Consider the following 21180-nt stretch of genomic DNA (forward strand, 5'->3'; position numbering starts at 1 on the left):
GGTAAGGTGTGCATATACAACGAAATTAATTTGTTTGTTCGGTTTTTTATTCGAGATTTCATTTTTTTTAAGTTTAAATAGTATTTTGATATGATATTTATGGTAAAAAAAAATTATTTTTATTAAAAACAATAGAAAATAAATATTTCCTCCGTCCCAATACAATAGTCTCGTTTATCAATTTTGTCCGTCCCAAAACAATAGTCTTATTTCCGTAAATAACCGTATCACCATAAAACTATATCTACTTTTTCATTTTTATTACACAATTGCCGCTACTTTTTATACTAGAAATACTCACAAGGACAAAAAAGTCTTTTAACCATACTTTTTACCGACTATCAATATAATATCAATATTCCTTAAATCTTGTGCTCAACTCAATTAAGACTATATTTATGGAACGGAGGGAGTAATATTTAATTATTTGAGTTTGAAATTGACACCAAACATACCCATTTAGATATTTGAATATGATTTTGTTTATTTTTATTTTTTTAATTCCAACAAAATTTAAATTTAAATTTGTATGGTGTTCCATGTCAACTTTCCAATCGAAACTCAATTGAATTTCAATATTTATGGAATTGCTTTATCAAATTTAATTTGATAATTTCAAAATAATTAATTTATTTAAAATATGGTAGTAATATAAACATCAATAGGATTAGTAATTATAGGTGATTATGTGTTTGTAGTTATATATACAAATAAAAAAATGTAAAATATTTTAAATAGTTTTTTTATAAAATAAATAAATAAACAATTGGTCAATTATTTTTTTTTTATAATTTTTGTAAAAATGAGATGACAATCTGTTTTCAAATAATTTAATTAATTAATTATTTATTTATTTTATTAAAAAAATTATTTAAAATATTTTATTTTTTATTTGTATAAAATTTGCGGTCTTTATTTAAAATCAAATATTAATTTTGGACAAAATAGGTATTTTGTGCAATTTTATATTAACACATGGAGATTTTACGTAATAAATAAAATACAATATGTTTGATACATTTTTACTAAAAATACAATTAGTATTATATAATTTATCTTATTATAAAATATAAATTAAAAATCAATTGATAAATTTAAAATCGGTCATGTTAGCGAGACGTGTAAGAAGGTGGCAATGGAGGGAATATAAACCATACTGCAAAGTAGTCATGGAAAGGGACACGTCACGCCCCAAGTCTCCATTTCCATACTCTTTTTTCTTTTCTTTTTTTTTTTTTTTTTTAAATTATTAATTTATTATTATTATTATTATTATTATTAAATGCGAATTAAACTCACACTATTGTCCTTTTTCAAGCACAAAAATCCATGCATACTTTTTCTCTGTCGTTTTCCCAAACTGAAAGAGAATTAATGGTGCTGATTTCACGGCTGTCATTAATACAATATTAACAGAAGTTTAATTTACATTAATTACATCTATCATTCGTTAATCAAAACGCGCCGCCGTATCAGCAACGGTCAGACGGACACGTGGCGGGACACGTGCAGCGCACGCTCCGGAGGAGCAAAGTAAATAATACGATAGATCGAGGGCAAAATGGGAAATACAAATTAAATACGGTCTGAAGTTTGCTGTAAGTCTGTCTGCATGAACAAAAACAACGACTCGAATATTGAGGCAGCCTTACGACGACGCTTGGCTGGCGTGACGACAGCGGCGGCGACCACCGATCGCTGCTACCTTAATTTAAGAAGAATTTCCGATCTGCAATCGATGTTAATTAACTAATTTGCTGTAATTCAGGTTTTCGATTTGAGGATTTTGATATATGGAGGAGTGTTGTCGGAAAACGCAGCGGCGGTTTCCGGCGACGGCGTCGAGGATTTGGGGTTTGGCTCTGCCATTAATGGCGGTATCAGCTCTGGCGGTGCTGGTGGCTTTCCGGCGGTCGAATTCGCCGTTCGATTTGAATTATTGGGCATGGCGGTTGGCTTTTCGTAGCTCCGGTAATTACAATTCCACGGCGGCGGTGGCGGTGGAGGCTAGTGGAGCGCCGGAGAATGCAATTTCCGTCGATTACAGTCTCCGCCCTCCCAACGCCGCGCCGCCGCCGGAAGTCGGCGCCGTTGATTCTCCCCTCCCTGTAAGAACAATTAAACTCTTCAATTAATATATATATATATATATATATATGTGTGTAAAAGAATATTTCGATTGGATTTTGATTTTCGACACAGTTTGTAACGACGGACAACCAGTCATCATCAAGGCCAAGAACCAGACAAAAATTCAAAAATCTCCATTTCCTGGAGGGCAAACTGCAGCAAGCACGATCATCAATCAGATCTCCAAAACCGCCATTAAAGCAGGACCTCGACTACGTTCCAACAGGCCCGGCCTACTGGAACGCCCCAGCTTTCCACAGGTCGGTCCCGTCCGTCGTCCGTACAACCTAGAAATCTCAGAAAACCCTAAGAAAAAAAAAAAAAATCTCCATTAAATAATTGCAGGAGCTATTTGGAGATGGAGAAGCAGATGAAGGTGTACGTGTACTCGGAAGGGGAGCAGCCCATCTTCCACAACGGGCCCTGCGGCAGCATCTACTCCATGGAAGGGAACTTCATATACAAGATCGAGAATTCTGGGTTTCGGACAAAGGACCCCAACAAGGCCCACGTCTTCTTCCTCCCGTTCAGCGTGGCGTCGATTGTCCGATTCGTCTACGACAGAAGTGTCGAATACTATTGGGAGCCCATGAAAGGTGTCGTCGAGGATTACATCCATCTTATTGCTGCTAAATACCCTTTCTGGAATCGCAGCCTCGGCTTCGATCACGCCATGCTTTCTTGCCACGATTGGGTAATCGATCATTGACTTGTTCACGATTTAGATTGAAGACGACTTGAAGCTTTGAAGTTTTTTTTTTTTGAAAATTATAAAAAATTAAATATTTTATGAAACGACTTTTTTTTTTTTTTTGAGAAGAAAGAGAGAGAAGAAAATAGGTACTAAAATGTCTATCTAAACAAAATTTGAGAATAATTTTTGTGATTTTAATTTGATCTTTTTTTAAAAAAAAAAAATAAAAATTATGCTAGTATTGAAAAATATACTGATAATATAAAAAATTAAATATTATCTCGGTTCACTTCATAGATTTATATTAACTTTAGTATGACAATCAAATAATAATACTTTATGTGTTCTACCTATTGTGTCCATTTTTTTTTTATTTTCGTTCATTCTATTTATTTTGTGATTTTTTTTGAAAAGAATTATACATTTTAATATTATTTTATTTTTTTTAAATTATGTATTTTTTAAAATTTTAATTAGATTAATTAATAATTTTAATTTTAATATAAAATTATTTTTATTATACGATAATTATTTTCACTAATACATTTTTAATTATTTAGTAATTATATTTCGTCTAAAATCTAGTGTTTACAGTAAATGAGACACCATAATCGAGATGGAGAGAGTAATATATAAATGATAGTTGGTTGTAGTTTTATAAGTATGCAAAAACTTTTTTGTTATTGTGTTATAATGAATGTAATGGTGTCCCTAAATATAAATTTGATAGTACTTATAATGCATATTTGGGTGTTTTGTCTTAAATCGTTGACTTTGATAGATAAAATATACTTATATTTTATCTTTTATATGAATATATGTGTAACTATAATGAGAAAACCGTATTTAAATTTTTTTTTTTTATGGAAGAACACACTAAGATACATTATTACAAACGGACGTATATACATGTGTATTTGCCTAAAAATTGTTGTAAGATGTAAGAGCCTTAGATGCATAAGTTTGCAGGGGCCAGAGCTTTCGAAATCAGTCCCGGAACTATTCAACAATTCGATTCGAGCATTATGCAATGCGAATACATCGGAAGGATTCGATCCGTCCAAGGATGTCTCGATCCCGGAGATCAACTTAATTGGTCGAAGAACCAAAGGATTGATTGGCGGGTTGTCACCTTCGAAACGATCGATCCTCGCCTTCTTCGCCGGTGGGGTCCACGGCCCGATAAGGCCGATCCTTCTAGAACATTGGGAGAATCGAGACCCCGATATCCAAGTCCACCGGTATCTTCCGAAGAACGTCTCGTATAACGCCATGATGAGGAGTAGTCGGTACTGCATCTGCCCGAGCGGGTACGGTTTAAATATTTTAGAAATTTAATTTATTATATATAATAAATTTGGTTAGTTTATTATAAATTAGATTGTTTTGATTCGAGTAGCAATGTCAATTTGTGTTTTCGGGTCGTATTCGTGTCTGGTTGAGTCATGAGGTAACAATGACACTATCAACCCCAACCCGAACCCGCCTGAACCCAAAATTTGACCCGAAACTCTAAATCCGAACATGATACGAATTCTTTCAGGTCAGGTTCAGGTTGACCTGATTTAGTTTCAGGTCATCCGAAATTCGAATAAACCCGACAAAAAACAGACGCGAAAATTTTAAAAAAAAATTGAAGTAACCTAAAAAATTCATTTTTTATTTTTATTTTAATATTATTTTATATTTAAGATGGTATAAATATTATAAATTAAAATAATAATAAATAATTTCAGATCAACTCGAAATACGAAATCCGACATAATTTTTATATTTCATGAAGTTATTAGGTCAACCCAAAATCCGACCCGAATATGAAACAAATATTTTTCGTTGTGTTTTGGTCAACCTAATTTTTTGCAAATTCAAAATATTCAAATTTGAACCTGAAAAATTTCAGCTCGAACGGGTTCAATTTTTCGGATCGAGTTTAATTTTAACTCCTCTAGATTTGCGTTTGTCAAATATATTTCATACCTATTTATAAGTTCCTATTTTCATCATGAGTAATACGTGATTCTGATGTTTTTGAAAATTATTTTACCAGATACGAAGTTGCCAGCCCGAGAATGGTCGAGGCACTCTACGCCGGGTGTGTGCCCGTGCTCATAAAGGACCACTACGTCCCGCCGTTTAGCGATGTCCTCAATTGGAGGGCGTTTTCCGTCGTGGTTCCGGTTGAGGACATTCCGAACCTTAAGGACATTTTGACGAGGATCTCGAACCGACAATACATAAGAATGCAAAGACGAGGGGCCGGTGTGAGAAGGCATTTCGAGGTCAATTTGCCTTCGAAAAGGTACGATGTTCTCCACATGACTCTTCATTCGATTTGGTTGAGAAGGTTGAATGTTGATCTCCGTAATGTTGTCGAGGATTCATGATCTTGCTAATTATATATCGATTTTATTAAATTAATGTAGTTAAATTGTATGAGGTATAATATTCTTTACGAGGATAATAAGATTTTTGTTTGATCGGAAGGTTTATATTATGTCGGAATATTATATAATATGTAATTAATAATAATGAAAAATTCATCAACTGTCATATGTGTTGTGAAGTTGAATTGTCTGTACTTCATCAATACGCGGCATTGAAAGTTATATTAGTTGAGTCAGTTAAGGATGTGTTTGTTTGGGGGATTGGATTTCAAGTTAAGGATGTATTTGTTTGGGGGATTGGATTTCAAATTAACTATTCGTCATTTTTCCCCTTAAAAAATATCAAATCAAACATCTATTTTTTATTTTTAAAATTATACTAAAAATCAATTTTACATTCAAAACATCACATCAACACCTATTTATATCACATCATACAACTATTCAAATTCAAAATTTTTACTATTCAAATTCAAAATTTTTACTATTCAAATCCCATCTCAAAATCCAAACTCCCAAACAAACACACCCTTAGTATATATAACAAAGTCGAATAATGTATATTTTTATATAACGTAATATAATGTTATGTCATATAAAGACATGTTGTACCATATATTAATTATACTAAAATTAGCAATATATTGTGTTATGTAAAATTATATTATATGATCAGAATATGTGCTATATATTGGATTATCATATATTGTCAAAAGTGTATCAAAACATTTTTAAAAAATGTATAAAAAAAAGATTACTGTAATAGACACTGTTCAGACCTGATGCATTATTTAAAAAAAAAAAAAAATCCTTCGTGAAAATCAAGAATTTAAGCAATTCATTACTCGAACAAGAAGGGTTGAACTATGATCCGATCCAAAAAGAAAATTAAAAATAGAAGGTTGAACTATGAAATTTGCCTGAATTCAATTCACACAATAAATTTATTTATATTCAACCAAAGCTTTATTATTTCTACTATAACAACTAACAATCAATTTGCTATTATTTTTTTTACTCATCCCACTAATTATTTATTAATACTTTGATAAATTTCTCATAATACTTTTATTTTACTTTTTCTTTGCTCCATTTTTACGTTAAAATACTATTATTTCTTAGGACTAGTCTTCAATGTGACATGAAAAGGCCCGACAAAGAAAGTATAAAATTTAGCATAGTAAAAGTTGCCAAATAGACGGGTAATAAAGTCTCAAACACCTTAAAATTCCGGGAGGCTCGCACAGCCGCGGCGCAGGTTCTTCCGAGACTGGTAATGATGTGTATACCGACCCTTCATCGAACAAAATAATCGTTTGTTAGCTCAATCTAGTGTAATTCAATCTAGTCGAATCTGAGTTTATGCGAAAATCAAATTTCGCACTAGAAAAAGTTAATTACCTCCGCGCGTACGGCGCCTTCTTTGCTTGTTTATGTCGTCTCTTCAACTTTGCTGCAAGAAGGCGTCGCAAAGATTACTGTTGTCTGATCTGATCGACGCATCTGTTCGACTACGCCTCAACTTGTGCTTCCATTTCATCTTTCTTCATATGATTCTATAAGACACGAATACTCTGCAATCAATCGTAGGTCGGATTCCATAACCGTGTACCATTAAGTTAAAACATCGCCGTCCCTCGTCAACTAGTCCGGCGTGGCTGCAAACTGAAATTACTGTGAGGAAGGTTACTCTATCGGGTCTTACACGGGCTCTCAACATATCCTCGAAAAGCTTCGGGCGCTCGTCATCGAAGTCCACGAAACTACATCTCTTGTTGACAACCGATTAAAGACGCTTCTTCATGAATCTTTTCTCCTCGCTCCAAATCGACGAGGCGACTACACGGCGATATCGCGACGGTATAAGAGATAGAGTCGGGCATCAATCCATTGCTCCTCGTCGCAAAAATTGCAAAAAAATATTCCACACGTATACCCTATTATCATTGTTGTTACGTATTTATCTTGTTGGCAATATATATTCTACATGTTTGAAAAAATCGCTATTTCTATCCCTATATGCCGCAGTTAAATAATAGAAATAGCAACTTTCTCAAACATATAGGATATATTTTGCTAAATAAATATATGACAAAAATATTCCAACAAGCTAAATCCCTCTCAGGCATTTCGTCGAACACCTTCACTGCAGATCCAAACATCCCACATTTCGCATACATTCCGACCAATGAACTAGCAATAACCACATCCGATATAAACCCTAATTTCATCAGCATCGAATGATTCATCTCCCCGTACTCCTTCCTCCCCAATCCTCCACAAGCCTTCAACAAGCTCGGGTACGTACGTGTAACCGTCTGGTTTCAAATTTGGAAACCGCAGTAATTTCTCGAACAATGACAGAGCCTCGCGGAACATTGCGTTCTTCATATATGCTGCGATCAGAGCGTTCCATAGCGTGATGTCCGAAGGATTCTCCACACCTCGAAAAATCGCAAGAAATGTAGAGATTGCTCAGGTTCTTGCACAGGGATAAGAGATGGCTTTCTGATGAAGAAAATGAATCGGTTTCAAGGATCTCAAATTGTTCAGTGATTTCGAGAGATGGAACGATATTTTACTGTAATGGCGTCCATTCAATGGAGGGAAAATTGAATGCGTCTGGCTGAAGAAGAAAGGCTTTAAATTAGTTTATATAATTTGTAGAGGTACTAGTTGGAGTATTAATCATATTATAGGGGCTTATATGAAAATTTGTGTTTTGTGCTTACCAAGCGGTGGGTTTATGGGTTCAGGTTTTGTGGTTTGGTGTGCATTTGAAATTTAAATGATGAATTGACGGATTTGATATTTAAATTTTAGAATTAATGATTTACAATTTCTTAATTATATTGCATATTTACTAATATATTTAAAATATTTTATTTTTTAATATTCACCTGATTTTAATATTTATTATTTTTTTAAAAAAAATAATTATACATCACCAGACGGGCCCAAATTTAATTGTTGGTCACAAATAGGTATTCGGCCCATTATAAATAATAATCGAATCATATGCATAGAAAAATAATACCCTTATTCATTAAGCTATTATTTCGATTGAATATATGTATGTTATACAAATTCCAATGATATGATTTTCTTATATATAATATATGTTATATAATTTTTTTTTTTTTTTTTTTTATGACAATAATATAATATCATTTAAGGAAATTACATATAATTATTAATGAAAGATTGATTTATCCTAATCAAATTTGAAATATTACTGTAGTAAATTTATATATTTTATTTGATAAATATATTTCCTATATAATTCTCAAATTATTCTTCTCTCACGCACATAAAGAATCACCCTCGCCTTTATCGCCGTTATCTACATCTGCATATTGGATAATCCATATATTTATACACCGTAGTAATCTATGAGTAAAAATATAAAGGGTCGGTGAACCTTAAGATTAATTTGGAAGAAATAAATTAATATTATTTATTTATTGTATATGGAATTTGATTAATATTTGACTATTTTGTCAATCTCGAGACAAATCAAATTGTGCAGCCATAAATTAACACTACAAGAAAAAATCATTTTTGTAATAAAATTTTTTTGTTTCTAAATCTACTTTTTCCGTTACTAATGACATTAGAGACGGAATTAGTAATAGAATTACATTAGCTACGTGAACTTTAGGGACGGAATTTCGTTACAAATATATATATTTTTTTGTAGTGTAAACACGGGTATATGGCCTAGGTCGCAGTATTATTTGGATAAAATATTATCCGTTGGATAAATTTATTATAATATGAAATTAGAATAAAATACCATCGTTTCAAACGGAAGTTTTGAAATTAGAATAAATTACAATCGTCACAAAAGGAAATTTTGTTATTAGAATTAATTACGACCGCCTCAAACGAAATGTTTGAATTTAGAATAAATTACATCGGTAATTAAGGTCGTAATTATTATCGTAATTGATCCCCTGCTATTTTGGTCTAATGGAGACGGCTATATAAAGGGCCTCCTGCCTTTAATTTATTCTAAACGCACAACACCATTCTCTCCTCTTTATCTTAACTCTTCTAACTTTCCGGCAAACTCCTCAGCTCGGTTCCTCTCTCGCTTTGTTCGCCGGAGCTCCGACGATCTGAGGTGCCACTCTCATCAGAGACGGAAAATCGTTTTATCTTTGGGTTAGAACGTCGGCTACTTGAGGCACTACCAGAGAGTATCTAATTTTCGGAAAGAGAATTCATCCTCGACTTGGTTTCACGGTAGACTTTCTTATAGCAATACCCATTTAACTAACAATCGAAAATTAGTAACTACCGAAGTCGTCGGAGTCGCTGCCACCGCTGCCGGAGGAGTGGCCGGAGCCTCATTCGAAATAGTTTCCGGGGCTGCCGCCGAAGTTGCCACTCCCCCATTTGGGTCCATTTGCTTTATGAGTAGCCTTGTGTTTTATGGGTTTGCCCAAGGTGGATGTGAGGGCTTTCTTGGATTTGTACCCGTACCCTCTGCTACCTTCGCAGTCCAAACTACTGGTTATAGGCCTTGCCCACGGATGATACTCCATGTACCAGTTCCACAACCATTCACTCGCGTGGACTTTAAGAGGTGGCATGAGAAGATGTTCATATACCTAACTGCGATTGGGTTTGTCATATTTGTGTTGCACGATGGGCCAACTACCCCAAAGCCCGAAGCAGATCAGCAGACACATGCGAATTATGCATCGTTGGCACATGAAGACTATATGAAAAAAGAAAACATCATATTAGGTAGCCTCTTTAACTCTCTTTATAATATATATTGTAAAATCAACAGTCCGAAAGGGTTGTGGGATGCCCTTGAGAAAAAATATAAGTTCGAGAATGCCGGATCTAAAATGTTTGTTGTGGCACGGTTTATGGGCTATAAAATGGTAGATGACAAGTCTATCGTTGAACAAGTGAAAGAATTTCAACACATTGTCCACTCTGTCATCGACAAGGAGATGCTATTGCCAAAAAAGTTCATCACGAGTGTAATGATCGAGAAATTACCCCCGAGTTATAGCAACTTCAAGCACGGGCTGAAGAATGAGCTAAAGCAATGAGGCTTGAAAATCTGATTGTCCAAATCTGGATAAAGGAGGACAACAAAAAGCAGCACAAGGCTAAAAGCGGAGATATTGCTAAAGCTAACTTGGTCGGAGATCCCTCCAAACATCGTGCACGCCCAATTCAAAAGGACAAGGGCAAGGCTAAACAATCCAAGTTTACAGGTAATTGTTTTGACTGCAATCAAACAGGACACTAGGTTAAGGACTGGAAGGCACCGAAAAAGAAGAAGCCAAGTTCCCAACTGGTGGAGACGAGCCACCAGACTAATTGTGACCTCAATAGTGGCAATCTTATCGTTGTTGTGTACGAAATAAATAATGTAAAAAATCCGAAAGAAAGCCTGGTGTTGATGGTAAAACTTCAACAATAAAAAGTAAAATTCGAAAACATATTTCGAACTTGAGTGAAGAGTGTCTGAGGTTACAGATCCCTAGACAGACAGTACATAATATTGCTAAATAAAAGAAAAAGAAAAGTTGAAAAGGATAACTAGAAAACTAAAAATGATGATTCCCGATGAGAATTTCTCTAAATTTTGTTTGATTGAAGATGTCCGCACTCTATCGCTAAGGTTGTTTATATACATATCAAACCAAACCGTCCAGAACCACTTCCATATCGGTTACCCTTGAATCGCCTAAAAAACCGCTTTCACGTCGGTTACCTTGAACCGTAAAAAAACTGCATCAACGTTAGTCACGTTTAAACCGTCCAAAAACCGCTTCTGCGTTGGTTACTGATCTGAACTGTCTAAAACCGCTTTCTCGTCGATTACCGATCCGAACCGTCCAATACCACTTCCTCGTCGGTTACCGATCTGAACTGTCCAAAACCGCTTTCTCGTTGATTACCGATCTGAACCGTCCGAAGCGGCTTCCTCGTCGGTTACCTTTGCAATCAATTGCTCCAAGGCCCAAACTCGGATAAAAATTGTCCATAGGGCCAACCGTCCGACCGGCCTGGCCCCAACAACCATCCGATCGAATGACTCTACCCACCACTGGGCCCATCCATTCATCTTTTCTGGGCTCAAATCATAACTTTATTTTCTGCTCAATAACTTGCCTCCTCCTCCTCTGACTCGCAAACGTCACCCTCGATTAGCACCAGCATTGACAGTTGGGAATCTCGGACTGTTAAGCCCTTTCGTGAGTGGTGGTCGGTCACATGGTCTCTGACTCCTACATCCGATCAAATAACTCCAACTTCTTCTAGCCGTCCCAACACGGGCCCTGCGCAAGAGGTAAGTACCAATCCCATGAGGAACCGCCTATGATTGATCGGACCGAGGAACCGACCAGGAGGCGAACTTCTTCACAGTCAATGCACCCTGAAATACCAACTGTGCTGCTCAAGGCATTGTGGTCTCCCGACCAATATTGCCGACTTCTCCTGAGCAACCACCAGTTGACCAACCAACTTTCAACCTTTGGCCACAAGAGTTCCGACGGTTGGATCCTTGTTTTTGGGTCTCCCTGCGGCTAACCCCTCCAAAGCCGGTTAGCCAGTGGCCGATCCTCCAACCGTAGATTTTTTTGAAGCCAACCGCCCGATCAGTCGTGATGCGACGTGACCAGATGTTTTGTTATTAACCTGTTTTCAGTAATAAAATTTATGTTTTTGACCCAACAAACATGCCTCTATTTGTGGATCAAAACACCATGCACAATTAATCACCATAGAACCAAATCTTCACTCCCAACCCTTCATCAATAAATAAATCATACATGTCTCATAATTGGGTAAATTATATAACACCCTCTTGTATTTTAGTAAAAATGCACAAAATACCTTGTGTTTTATTTATTACGTGAAACCCCTTTGTGTTAATGTAAAGTTTGCACGAAACACCCTCATTGTTCAAAACTGATATTTGGTTATAAATAAATACCTAAATTACGCAAGTTTTATAAAGAAAAAAACACAAAATATCTTAAATAATTTTTTTGAATAAAATAAGTAAATAAATAATTGTTTAGTCCTTCATTTTATAGTTTTTTTTAGACAAATTCTTATCTGATTTTTATAAAAACTATAAAATAAATGATTGATCAATTATTTATTAATTTATTTTTTTCAAAAAAAAATTATTTAAGATATTTTATACTATTTTTTATTTGTATAAAATCTGCGTAATTTAGGTATTTATTTAGAACCAAATATCAGTTTTGGACAAGAGGGTGTTTCATACAAACTTTGCATTAACACAATGGGGTTTCACCCAATAAATAAAATATAGAGTGTTTTGTGCGTTTTTACTAAAACACAAGGGGGTGTTATATAATTTACCCCATAATTTTTTACCAAGTCTTTTTGTTTCCCGGTTAGAATGACTTCTCCCCACGTCCATGTTCCATCCAACAACTGGGAATGTTCTTTGCAATCATTCATCGTAGGTCCACACCCTATTGGCGGTCATACTGAGGACCTGATTCAAGCACTCAACTAATTGGATTTTAAATTCAAATTTTCTTCAAGGGACAGGAGGACAATACGTCGTGTAATTCATTTGATGGAACGTATCTCCATCGGATATGAACCTCTAACTGATATCTTAATTTCTATCGTGATCTTGATCACCACATAGACCTAATAGAATATCATGTCATGACCTCATCTTCAGTAAATAAATCATATTTCTCCGTCAAATTTGTCCGCCTAAAAAAAAAAAAAAAAAATATTTTCGATAAAATAAAATAAAATAAAATAAAAGTATTAATGGTATGCAAATTATTGGCCCAACTGAAAATTTTATAATTAGACAATAATTAAATTTATAAAATTCATAGATAAAAATTATCAACAAATGCATTTTCACTTCACTCGTAATCTAGATATGAACAATATACAATATCGGTATTTTTATTGTTTTTATATTTATTTTTATTTGAATTGTAGTTCAAATTTCATTTATATGTGATGTTTTTATTAACACTAATATATTTTTATTGGGATACGCACTCAAACAAGTCTAATTTAATATTCTCTCGTTACGGATGTAAGAATTCTTTTGCATTTTGTAGATTATGAAATTATTATATTTTATTGTTTAGTGAATGTTAGTAAGATGATTTTAATATTTTGTTATTTGCATTTTATGTATATTTCTTCGATTTTGGCAAAGATTGAGTCATTTGGTTATGAACACGGTATTTTATAAGATTTTGCTTTTGGATTTTGGTTTTGAATAGTAAAATATTGAATTGAAATAGTTGTCTGATGTGATATAAATATGTGTTGATGTGATATTTTAAATATAAAATTTAATTTTAAGTGTAATATAATAAATAAAAAATAGCTGTTTGATTTAATATCATAATTAATAAGCTATGATATTATTTTATTATTTTTTATATGAGTAGTGTTGTTGGCATTATAAATAGTTTTAGTATTATATCTCAATAAAATATTTGCAGTCTGTATATTATTTTGTAGATAATAAAAATTTACATATACTATTTTGGACCAACAATAAAGGAAAATGAATCATCTGTGGCGGGACGGAGGGAGTATATAATAATAATGTTTGTAATTTATATAAAAATTAAGGGTATTTTAGTATTAATATATAATTACTTTTCATATAATAGAAAATGATAATTTTTATGGGACAAACGAAAATGATAAAAAATGTACTTGCAGTTGAGACGGAGAGACTATTATATATATTTTAGTTTTTTTTTTTTCAATGTTTAACTATACAATTTTTATATAAAAATATATTAATTTCTTATACTCTCTATGTCCGCCTATAAAGGTCATATTTAACTTTTTGCGTCATTATATTAAACATTAAAAATATCCTTATGTTTGTATAATTTTTTATACAAATGTCCTTCTAATTAGTATTATAAAAAACTAATAAAAGTATTTTTGCAATTTTTTTTTAAATTTGTACTACATTTTGATATAATAATTAATATTTAAAGATCAATACGTAAAAAGTAAATGAGATCCTTAGAGTCGGATGGAAATAGTATAAAATATCACATTTTAACAACTATTTCACCAAAAAATCAAAACACATAAAAAAAAAAAAAAACTACTAGAAATATTTAAAATTGTCCCAAACAAATTATCTCATAATTTATTCATATACAAGATAAATAATTAAATATACTTAAAAGATTATCTCAAAACTTTTGTCGTTGTTATCTGATCGTGACAATTTGGAAAATCACAAATTGGCAAGACAAATTGTTTCATCAAATTAACCCATAAAATATAGTAATAATAGATTGTCTCAAAAATACTTACAAACTCTATCAAAACTATATTTTATTTCAAGCCACTGTGACAATGTCCCAAAACATACTTTGTTTTGAACAATCATGACAACTTCAAAAACTATTTTTATTTTAAAGAACTACGACAATATCCTAAATAAATTAACATTTTATAACAGTAAAAAAATAAAGAAAGAAAGAAATAGAGCAAATTTTTCTTTGTTAAAATATCTTTTATACGAAAATAGCTTTGTATGAAAAAATTGATGTCACATGTATTTTTTTTTTCTTTAAATGCATATAAGAATTATATAATAATAAAAGCTAGGAACATAAATACAAAAGAACACAATTTTGTTTATTTTAGTTAATCTATAATGCATGATTTTTCAAATGAAATTTAAGGTTTAATTGTTTTCTTTAGCACAATCATTATTCAGAATTTTATTATCTTAACAGTACCCGCAGTCGCTATCTGAAAGTGTGCACTGGGTAAACCCTGGCCGGATTTAATATGTATTTTTATTATACAGTACATGAATCATGAAAGTATTAGAGAATGATATTTTGTATGTTTTGTTGATTTTGGTATATTTTTTTATTGTTACGTGTATTTATTGTATTTTTTGTATTATATTTTTTTAAGATCATATAAAAAAAAAAAAAAAACGTGTTTTTTAGATGTTTTTGGATTTAGAATTTGAATAATAAAAATTTTGAATTGAAATAGATGTATAATATGATATAAATAGGTATTGATATGATATTTTAAATATAAAATAAAATTTTAATATAATATAAAACATGAAAAATAGGTGTTTATTTCATATTTTAGGGAAAACATTTGATAAATAGTAGAAATTTGAAAAAAATATCCAAAATAAGACACGGTTTGTTTGGTTGGAGTTTTAAATTAATTTGAAATGAGTTTTTGATTTGAATTTTGTTTAAATAGTATTTTTTCGTAATATTTTATATAAAAAATAATATATTTTTATTGCAAATTGTACTTGATGAATAATATTGATTTAAATTTGAAATTATAAAAAGACAAACTCGGAATAAACAGTCTAAAATAATATATATATATAAAAGGAAAAAAATCAATTTTAATGTCAATATAACAAAAATATATCAATTTTGTTCACAATATAAAAAAACTCATCAATTTTAATTTCATTATAAATAATTTAAATCAATTTTTGTATCGCCGTTAAAAAACTAACGAAAATTGCTGACGTAGACGTAACGGGGTTGACGTGACAGCTGACTTGGAAACATCACGGCCATGTATAATTATACACGACCGTGTGAGCAATTATACACAGTCATGTTTAATTCTACGTGGTCGTGTATCTCTCTGTTTTTATCTAAAATTTCATTTTTTAGTTATTTTTTTTGAATTTAAAATAATTGATATAGTTAAAATGAAAAAATTAAATAATAACAATATAATTAAAATGTATAAATTTTGATTTCAATATAAAAAATTCATCAGATATGTTATTTCGGCAGATTTTTTTCTAAAATTTTATTATTTCTCAAAAAATTTGTTCCTACAAGCATCTAATTAAACATCTATTTTTTATATTATATTAAAAATTAATTATACATTCCAATACAATTGTAAACAATTTTAACATAGACGTGTATAATTGTACACGATTGTGTTGTTTCCAGATCAGCTATCACGTCCATAATGTTTTGAATGCAAAATTATTTTTTCATATAATATACAAAATTGAAAGCAAAATGGGGGTGTTTGTAGGAGCGAAAATTTTGATGAGTAGTGAAATTTTAGGCAAAATCTTCCAAAAAAAAATGTACCCAAAGAATTTTTATATTGAAACTAAAATTGATACGTTTTAATTATATTGAGATTACAATTGATTTTTTTTATTTTAATTATATCAACTATTCTAAATTCAAAATATTTTCTTTTAAAAAAAATATAACTAAAAAAATAAAATTTTAAACCAAACATAAATTTTTAGAAAAAAAATCTGGGAGGAAACATTTTGGTAAATAAAATTTTTTTAGGAAACTTCTAAAATAACATATCCGATGGATTGAAATCAAAATTGATACATTTTTAATTATATTGAAATTATTATTATTTTTTATATTTTAATTATATCAATTATTCTAAATTCAAAATATTATTTTTTAAAAAAATATAACTAAAAAATAAAATTTTAGACAAAAACAGAAACATACACGACTATGTAGAATTAAACATGGTCGTGTGACAATATGACCGTGTAGGGGTGTATAATTATACACGGCCGTGTGACTACATGACCATATATAGTTGTACATGATCAGGTTGTTTCTAAGTTAGCTGCCACGCCAATCTCGTTACATTCACATCAGCAATTTTCGTTAGTTTTTTTTTTTTAACAGTTGGACCATAATTGATTAAAATGGTATGATTAAACTAAAACAGTTGAAATTTTTTATTTCAAAACTAAAATTGATATATTTTTCCATATATATTATTCCGGTTTAAGATAAGCATTATGTATGTGCGGTTTACTGTTGTAACCAGTTGTTGTCGACATAATCATAAAAAAAACAAAAAAAACAAAAAAAAATAAATAATAAATTTATAATAATAATAAAAGCCAACATGAAAAGTAATAATAAATAAATAGTAGTAACAAATTAAGAAATATATATATGTATAGTGGCATATAAAGAAAAATCTCATATTCAAGCTACTTTTTTTATACTGGTTTCGACCACCTGGTGCATTTTTTAAATAATTTGAATATATTTAATCAAGATTATAGTATTTACTTTTAGATAATCATTATCATCTCTGATTGATTACTGTTTCATAAGATATGTTCTTATTCAATTACTATTATTTTGTAAAATTATTTAATAATAAAATTATTAGTCTTTAAATAATCCTACAAAAGTAAAAATAATATAGAAAATATTATACTCCCTCCGTCCAGCTAGAAAGTATACATGTTTCTATTTTGGGACGTCCAATTACAAAGTAAATATTTTATTAAATACTTTATTTTTTTCTACAAATACCCCTACTTTACATCACATCATTACTTTTACACCAAAAAAAAAAGGCAAAAATATCATTACACTATTTTTAACTACCCACTATAATTAAAATACTATTATTTCTTAGACACCACGCCAAAAATAATTGTATACTTGTTTTTTTTATAGACGGAGGGAGTACAAAATTAAGTAAATGCACGTTTGGTAATATGAGGTGGTCAACTACGGAGGGCTAAACGAATATATGCTCGCCCAAAATTTGATGTTTACTTTTAATTTATTTTCTCATTTTTAATCATTTAATTTTCGTTATATATTAAATAATATATATATCTTAGAATATACATATGCTTAAATTTTATGGCTACATAAAATTACATTGACACTCTTTATCTAATAATTTATTTTCTTCATCACTTTTTCCCTAAAAGCTATATTAATATAATTATTTATTTTATTATAAATATTTCATTCAATATTATTAACTTTAGTAATTCTATTATATAACAATATTAAATTTATTTTAAATAGAATTTATTTTATTATTATAATATAATAAAAATTAATGATAGAGACTTTTTTTTATTATTTTTATTTTAATTTTTTTTATTACGTAAAAAATTAATCTTTGTTTTATTCGATAAGTTTATTTTAAGTAGAATTTATTTTATTATTATTGTACAATAAACATAACTTAATTAATTAATTTCACTAAATATACTCCCCAATGATCCCGCCTAAATAACTACAAAATTATGAAATTGTAGTAAAAAATGAATATAAATTTGTAATTAATTTGAGACTATAAATGAAAACTTGCTATTTTATGAGATAAATTTAAATGAAAATTATGTTTATTGAGATGGTTGGATTCAAAATTATGTTATGTAACATCTCATTAAACAACTGGATGAATAGTGTATTAAACATCACATTAAAAAAATGATTGATTAGTGCTTTTAAAATTCAATCACCAAACAAAAAATTATGTTTATGTGAATAGTTATTAATAGTTAATTTGAAATTATTGTGACACTTAATATTGATATAACTTAATCTTGATTGACTTAACATGATTGGTGTTGATGCCTTGAGCATGTTACCTTTAGCCTTTGCTACTTAGACTACATTGGCTTGTCTGGTCTGTTTTGTTTGACTTGGACTGTATAGCCTGTATTAGGAGAACTACGTATGGCTTGATCCCGTTTGAGTACGTAGGCAGCCCACTTTGGGTGCAGCCATTCGATTGAGCGTACCCTTCTCCCAACATATATCACTTTGTAGATCAAAATTCTCCTTCGAGCGGATGCAGATGGTCTCCCGACTTTCCATTTCAGGTAGCAGTTTACACCTTCTTACTTGTTTTTTGTGGCACTTAGTGTTGATATTATTTATACTTGATAGACTTAGTATTGTTTGGTTGGTGTTGATGCCTCAGGCATGTTGCCTTTGGCCTTTGCTTGTTTGACTTGGACTGTATAACCTTATTAGGAGAACTACGTATGGCTTGATCCCGTTTGGGTACGTAAGCAGCCCACTTTGGGTGCAGCCATTTGATTGAGCGTACCCTTCTCCCAACATATATCACTTCGTCGATCAAAAGTCTCCTTCGAGCGGATGCAGATGGTCTCCCGACTTTCCATTTTAGGTAGCAGGTTTCACCTTCTTACTTGTTTTTTGTGACACTTAGCGTTGATATTACTTACACTTGTAAGACTTAGTATTGTTTGGTTGGAGTTGAGGCCTCTGGCATGTTGCCTTTGGCCTTTGCAACTTGGACTACATTGGCTTGTCTGGTCTGTTTTGTTTGACTTGGACTGTATAGCCTGTATTAGGAGAACTACGTATGGCTTGATCCCGTTTGGGTACGTAGGCAGCCCACTTTGGGTGCAGCCATTCGATAAAGCGGACGTTTCTCCCGACATATATCACTTCGTCGATCAAAAGTCTCATTCGAGCGGATGCATAAGGTCTCCCGACTTTCCATTTTGGGAAGCAGGTTTCACCCTCTTACTTGTTTTTTGTGACACTTAGTGTTGATATTACTTACACTTGAAAGACTTAGTATTGTTTGGTTGGAGTTGATGCCTCTGGCATGTTGCCTTTGGCCTTTGCAACTTGGATTACATTGGCTTGTCTGGTCTGTTTTGTTTGACTTGGACTGTATAGCCTGTATTAGGAGAACTAAGTATGGCTTGATCCCGCTTGGGTACGTAGGCAGCCCACTTTGGGTGCAGCCATTCGATTGAGCGTACCCTTCTCCCAACATATATCACTTCGTCGATCAAAAGTCTCCTTCGCGATGATGCAGATGGTCTTCCGACTTTCCATTTCAGGTATCAGGTTTCACCATCTTACTTGTTTTTGGAAACACTTGGTGTTGATATTACGTTCACTTGATAGACTTAGTATTGTTTGGTTGGAGTTGATGCCTCTGGCTTGTTGCCTTTGGCCTTTTCAACTTGGACTACATTGGCTTGTCTGGTCTGTTTTGTTTGACTTGGACTGTATAGCCTGTATTAGGAGAACTACGTATGGCTTGATCCCGTTTGGGTACGTAGGCAGCCCACTTTGGGTGCAGCCATTCGATTGAGCGTACCCTTCTCCCAACATATATCACTTTGTAGATCAAAATTCTCCTTCGAGCGGATGCAGATGGTCTCCCGACTTTCCATTTCAGGTAACAGTTTACACCTTCTTACTTGTTTTTTGTGGCACTTAGTGTTGATATTATTTATACTTGATAGACTTAGTATTGTTTGGTTGGTGTTGATGCCTCAGACATGTTGCCTTTGGCCTTTGCTTGTTTGACTTGGACTGTATAACCTTATTAGGAGAACTACGTATGGCTTGATCCCGTTTGGGTACGTAAGCAGCCCACTTTGGGTGCAGCCATTTGATTGAGCGTACCCTTCTCCCAATATATATCACTTCGTCGATCAAAAGTCTCCTTCGAGCGGATGCAGATGGTCTCCCGACTTTCCATTTCAGGTAGCAGGTTTCACCCTCTTACTTGTTTTTTGTGACACTTAGCGTTGATATTACTTACACTTGTAAGACTTAGTATTGTTTGGTTGGAGTTGAGGCCTCTGGCATGTTGCCTTTGGCCTTTGCAACTTGGACTACATTGGCTTGTCTGGTCTGTTTTGTTTGACTTGGACTGTATAGCCTGTATTAGGAGAACTACGTATGGCTTGATCCCGTTTGGGTACGTAGGCAGCCCACTTTGGGTGCAGCCATTCGATAAAGCGGACGTTTCTCCCGACATATATCACTTCGTCGATCAAAAGTCTCATTCGAGCGGATGCATAAGGTCTCCCGACTTTCCATTTCGGGAAGCAGGTTTCACCCTCTTACTTGTTTTTTGTGACACTTAGTGTTGATATTACTTACACTTGAAAGACTTAGTATTGTTTGGTTGGAGTTGATGCCTCTGGCATGTTGCCTTTGGCCTTTGCAACTTGGATTACATTGGCTTGTCTGGTCTGTTTTATTTGACTTGGACTGTATAGCCTGTATTAGGAGAACTACGTATGGCTTGATCCCGTTTGGGTACGTAGGCAGCCCACTTTGGGTGCAGCCATTCGATTGAGCGTACCCTTCTCCCAACATATATCACTTCGTCGATCAAAAGTCTCCT

At 32.4% G+C, this 21180-nt stretch overlaps 1 protein-coding gene and 1 long non-coding RNA gene across 2 annotated transcripts; one reads left to right on the top strand and one right to left on the bottom strand.

Annotated features, from left to right (window-relative positions):
* Positions 1-1793: 1793 nt before the first annotated feature.
* LOC127251103 (probable glycosyltransferase At5g03795) lies at positions 1794-5307 on the top strand. The gene is made up of 5 exons (XM_051274680.1): positions 1794-2108; positions 2203-2390; positions 2476-2824; positions 3794-4134; positions 4872-5307. The coding sequence occupies exons 1-5, from the start codon at positions 1794-1796 to the stop codon at positions 5206-5208; spliced, it is 1530 nt and encodes a 509-aa protein (XP_051130637.1). The 3' UTR covers positions 5209-5307.
* Positions 5308-6365: 1058 nt separating this feature from the next.
* Positions 6366-7817, bottom strand: LOC127251048 (uncharacterized). Its single transcript, XR_007838830.1, has 2 exons — positions 6610-7817; positions 6366-6502 (listed from the first exon to the last, which is right to left on the bottom strand). It is a non-coding gene; the product is annotated as an uncharacterized LOC127251048 (long non-coding RNA).
* Positions 7818-21180: the final 13363 nt, after the last annotated feature.

Source organism: Andrographis paniculata, unplaced genomic scaffold (assembly GCF_009805555.1).
Source record: "Andrographis paniculata isolate CXL003 unplaced genomic scaffold, ASM980555v1 Contig38END, whole genome shotgun sequence".
NCBI lineage: Eukaryota > Viridiplantae > Streptophyta > Magnoliopsida > Lamiales > Acanthaceae > Andrographis > Andrographis paniculata.

Coding starts and splice junctions, on each gene's coding strand:
- LOC127251103 (XM_051274680.1), top strand. CDS start 1,794: ATGGAGGAGTGTTGTCGGAAAACGCAGCGGCGGTTTCCGGCGACGGCG. Junction 2,391..2,475: donor AACGCCCCAGCTTTCCACAG/GTCGGTCCCGTC, acceptor AAATAATTGCAG/GAGCTATTTGGAGATGGAGA. Junction 2,825..3,793: donor TGCTTTCTTGCCACGATTGG/GTAATCGATCAT, acceptor ATAAGTTTGCAG/GGGCCAGAGCTTTCGAAATC.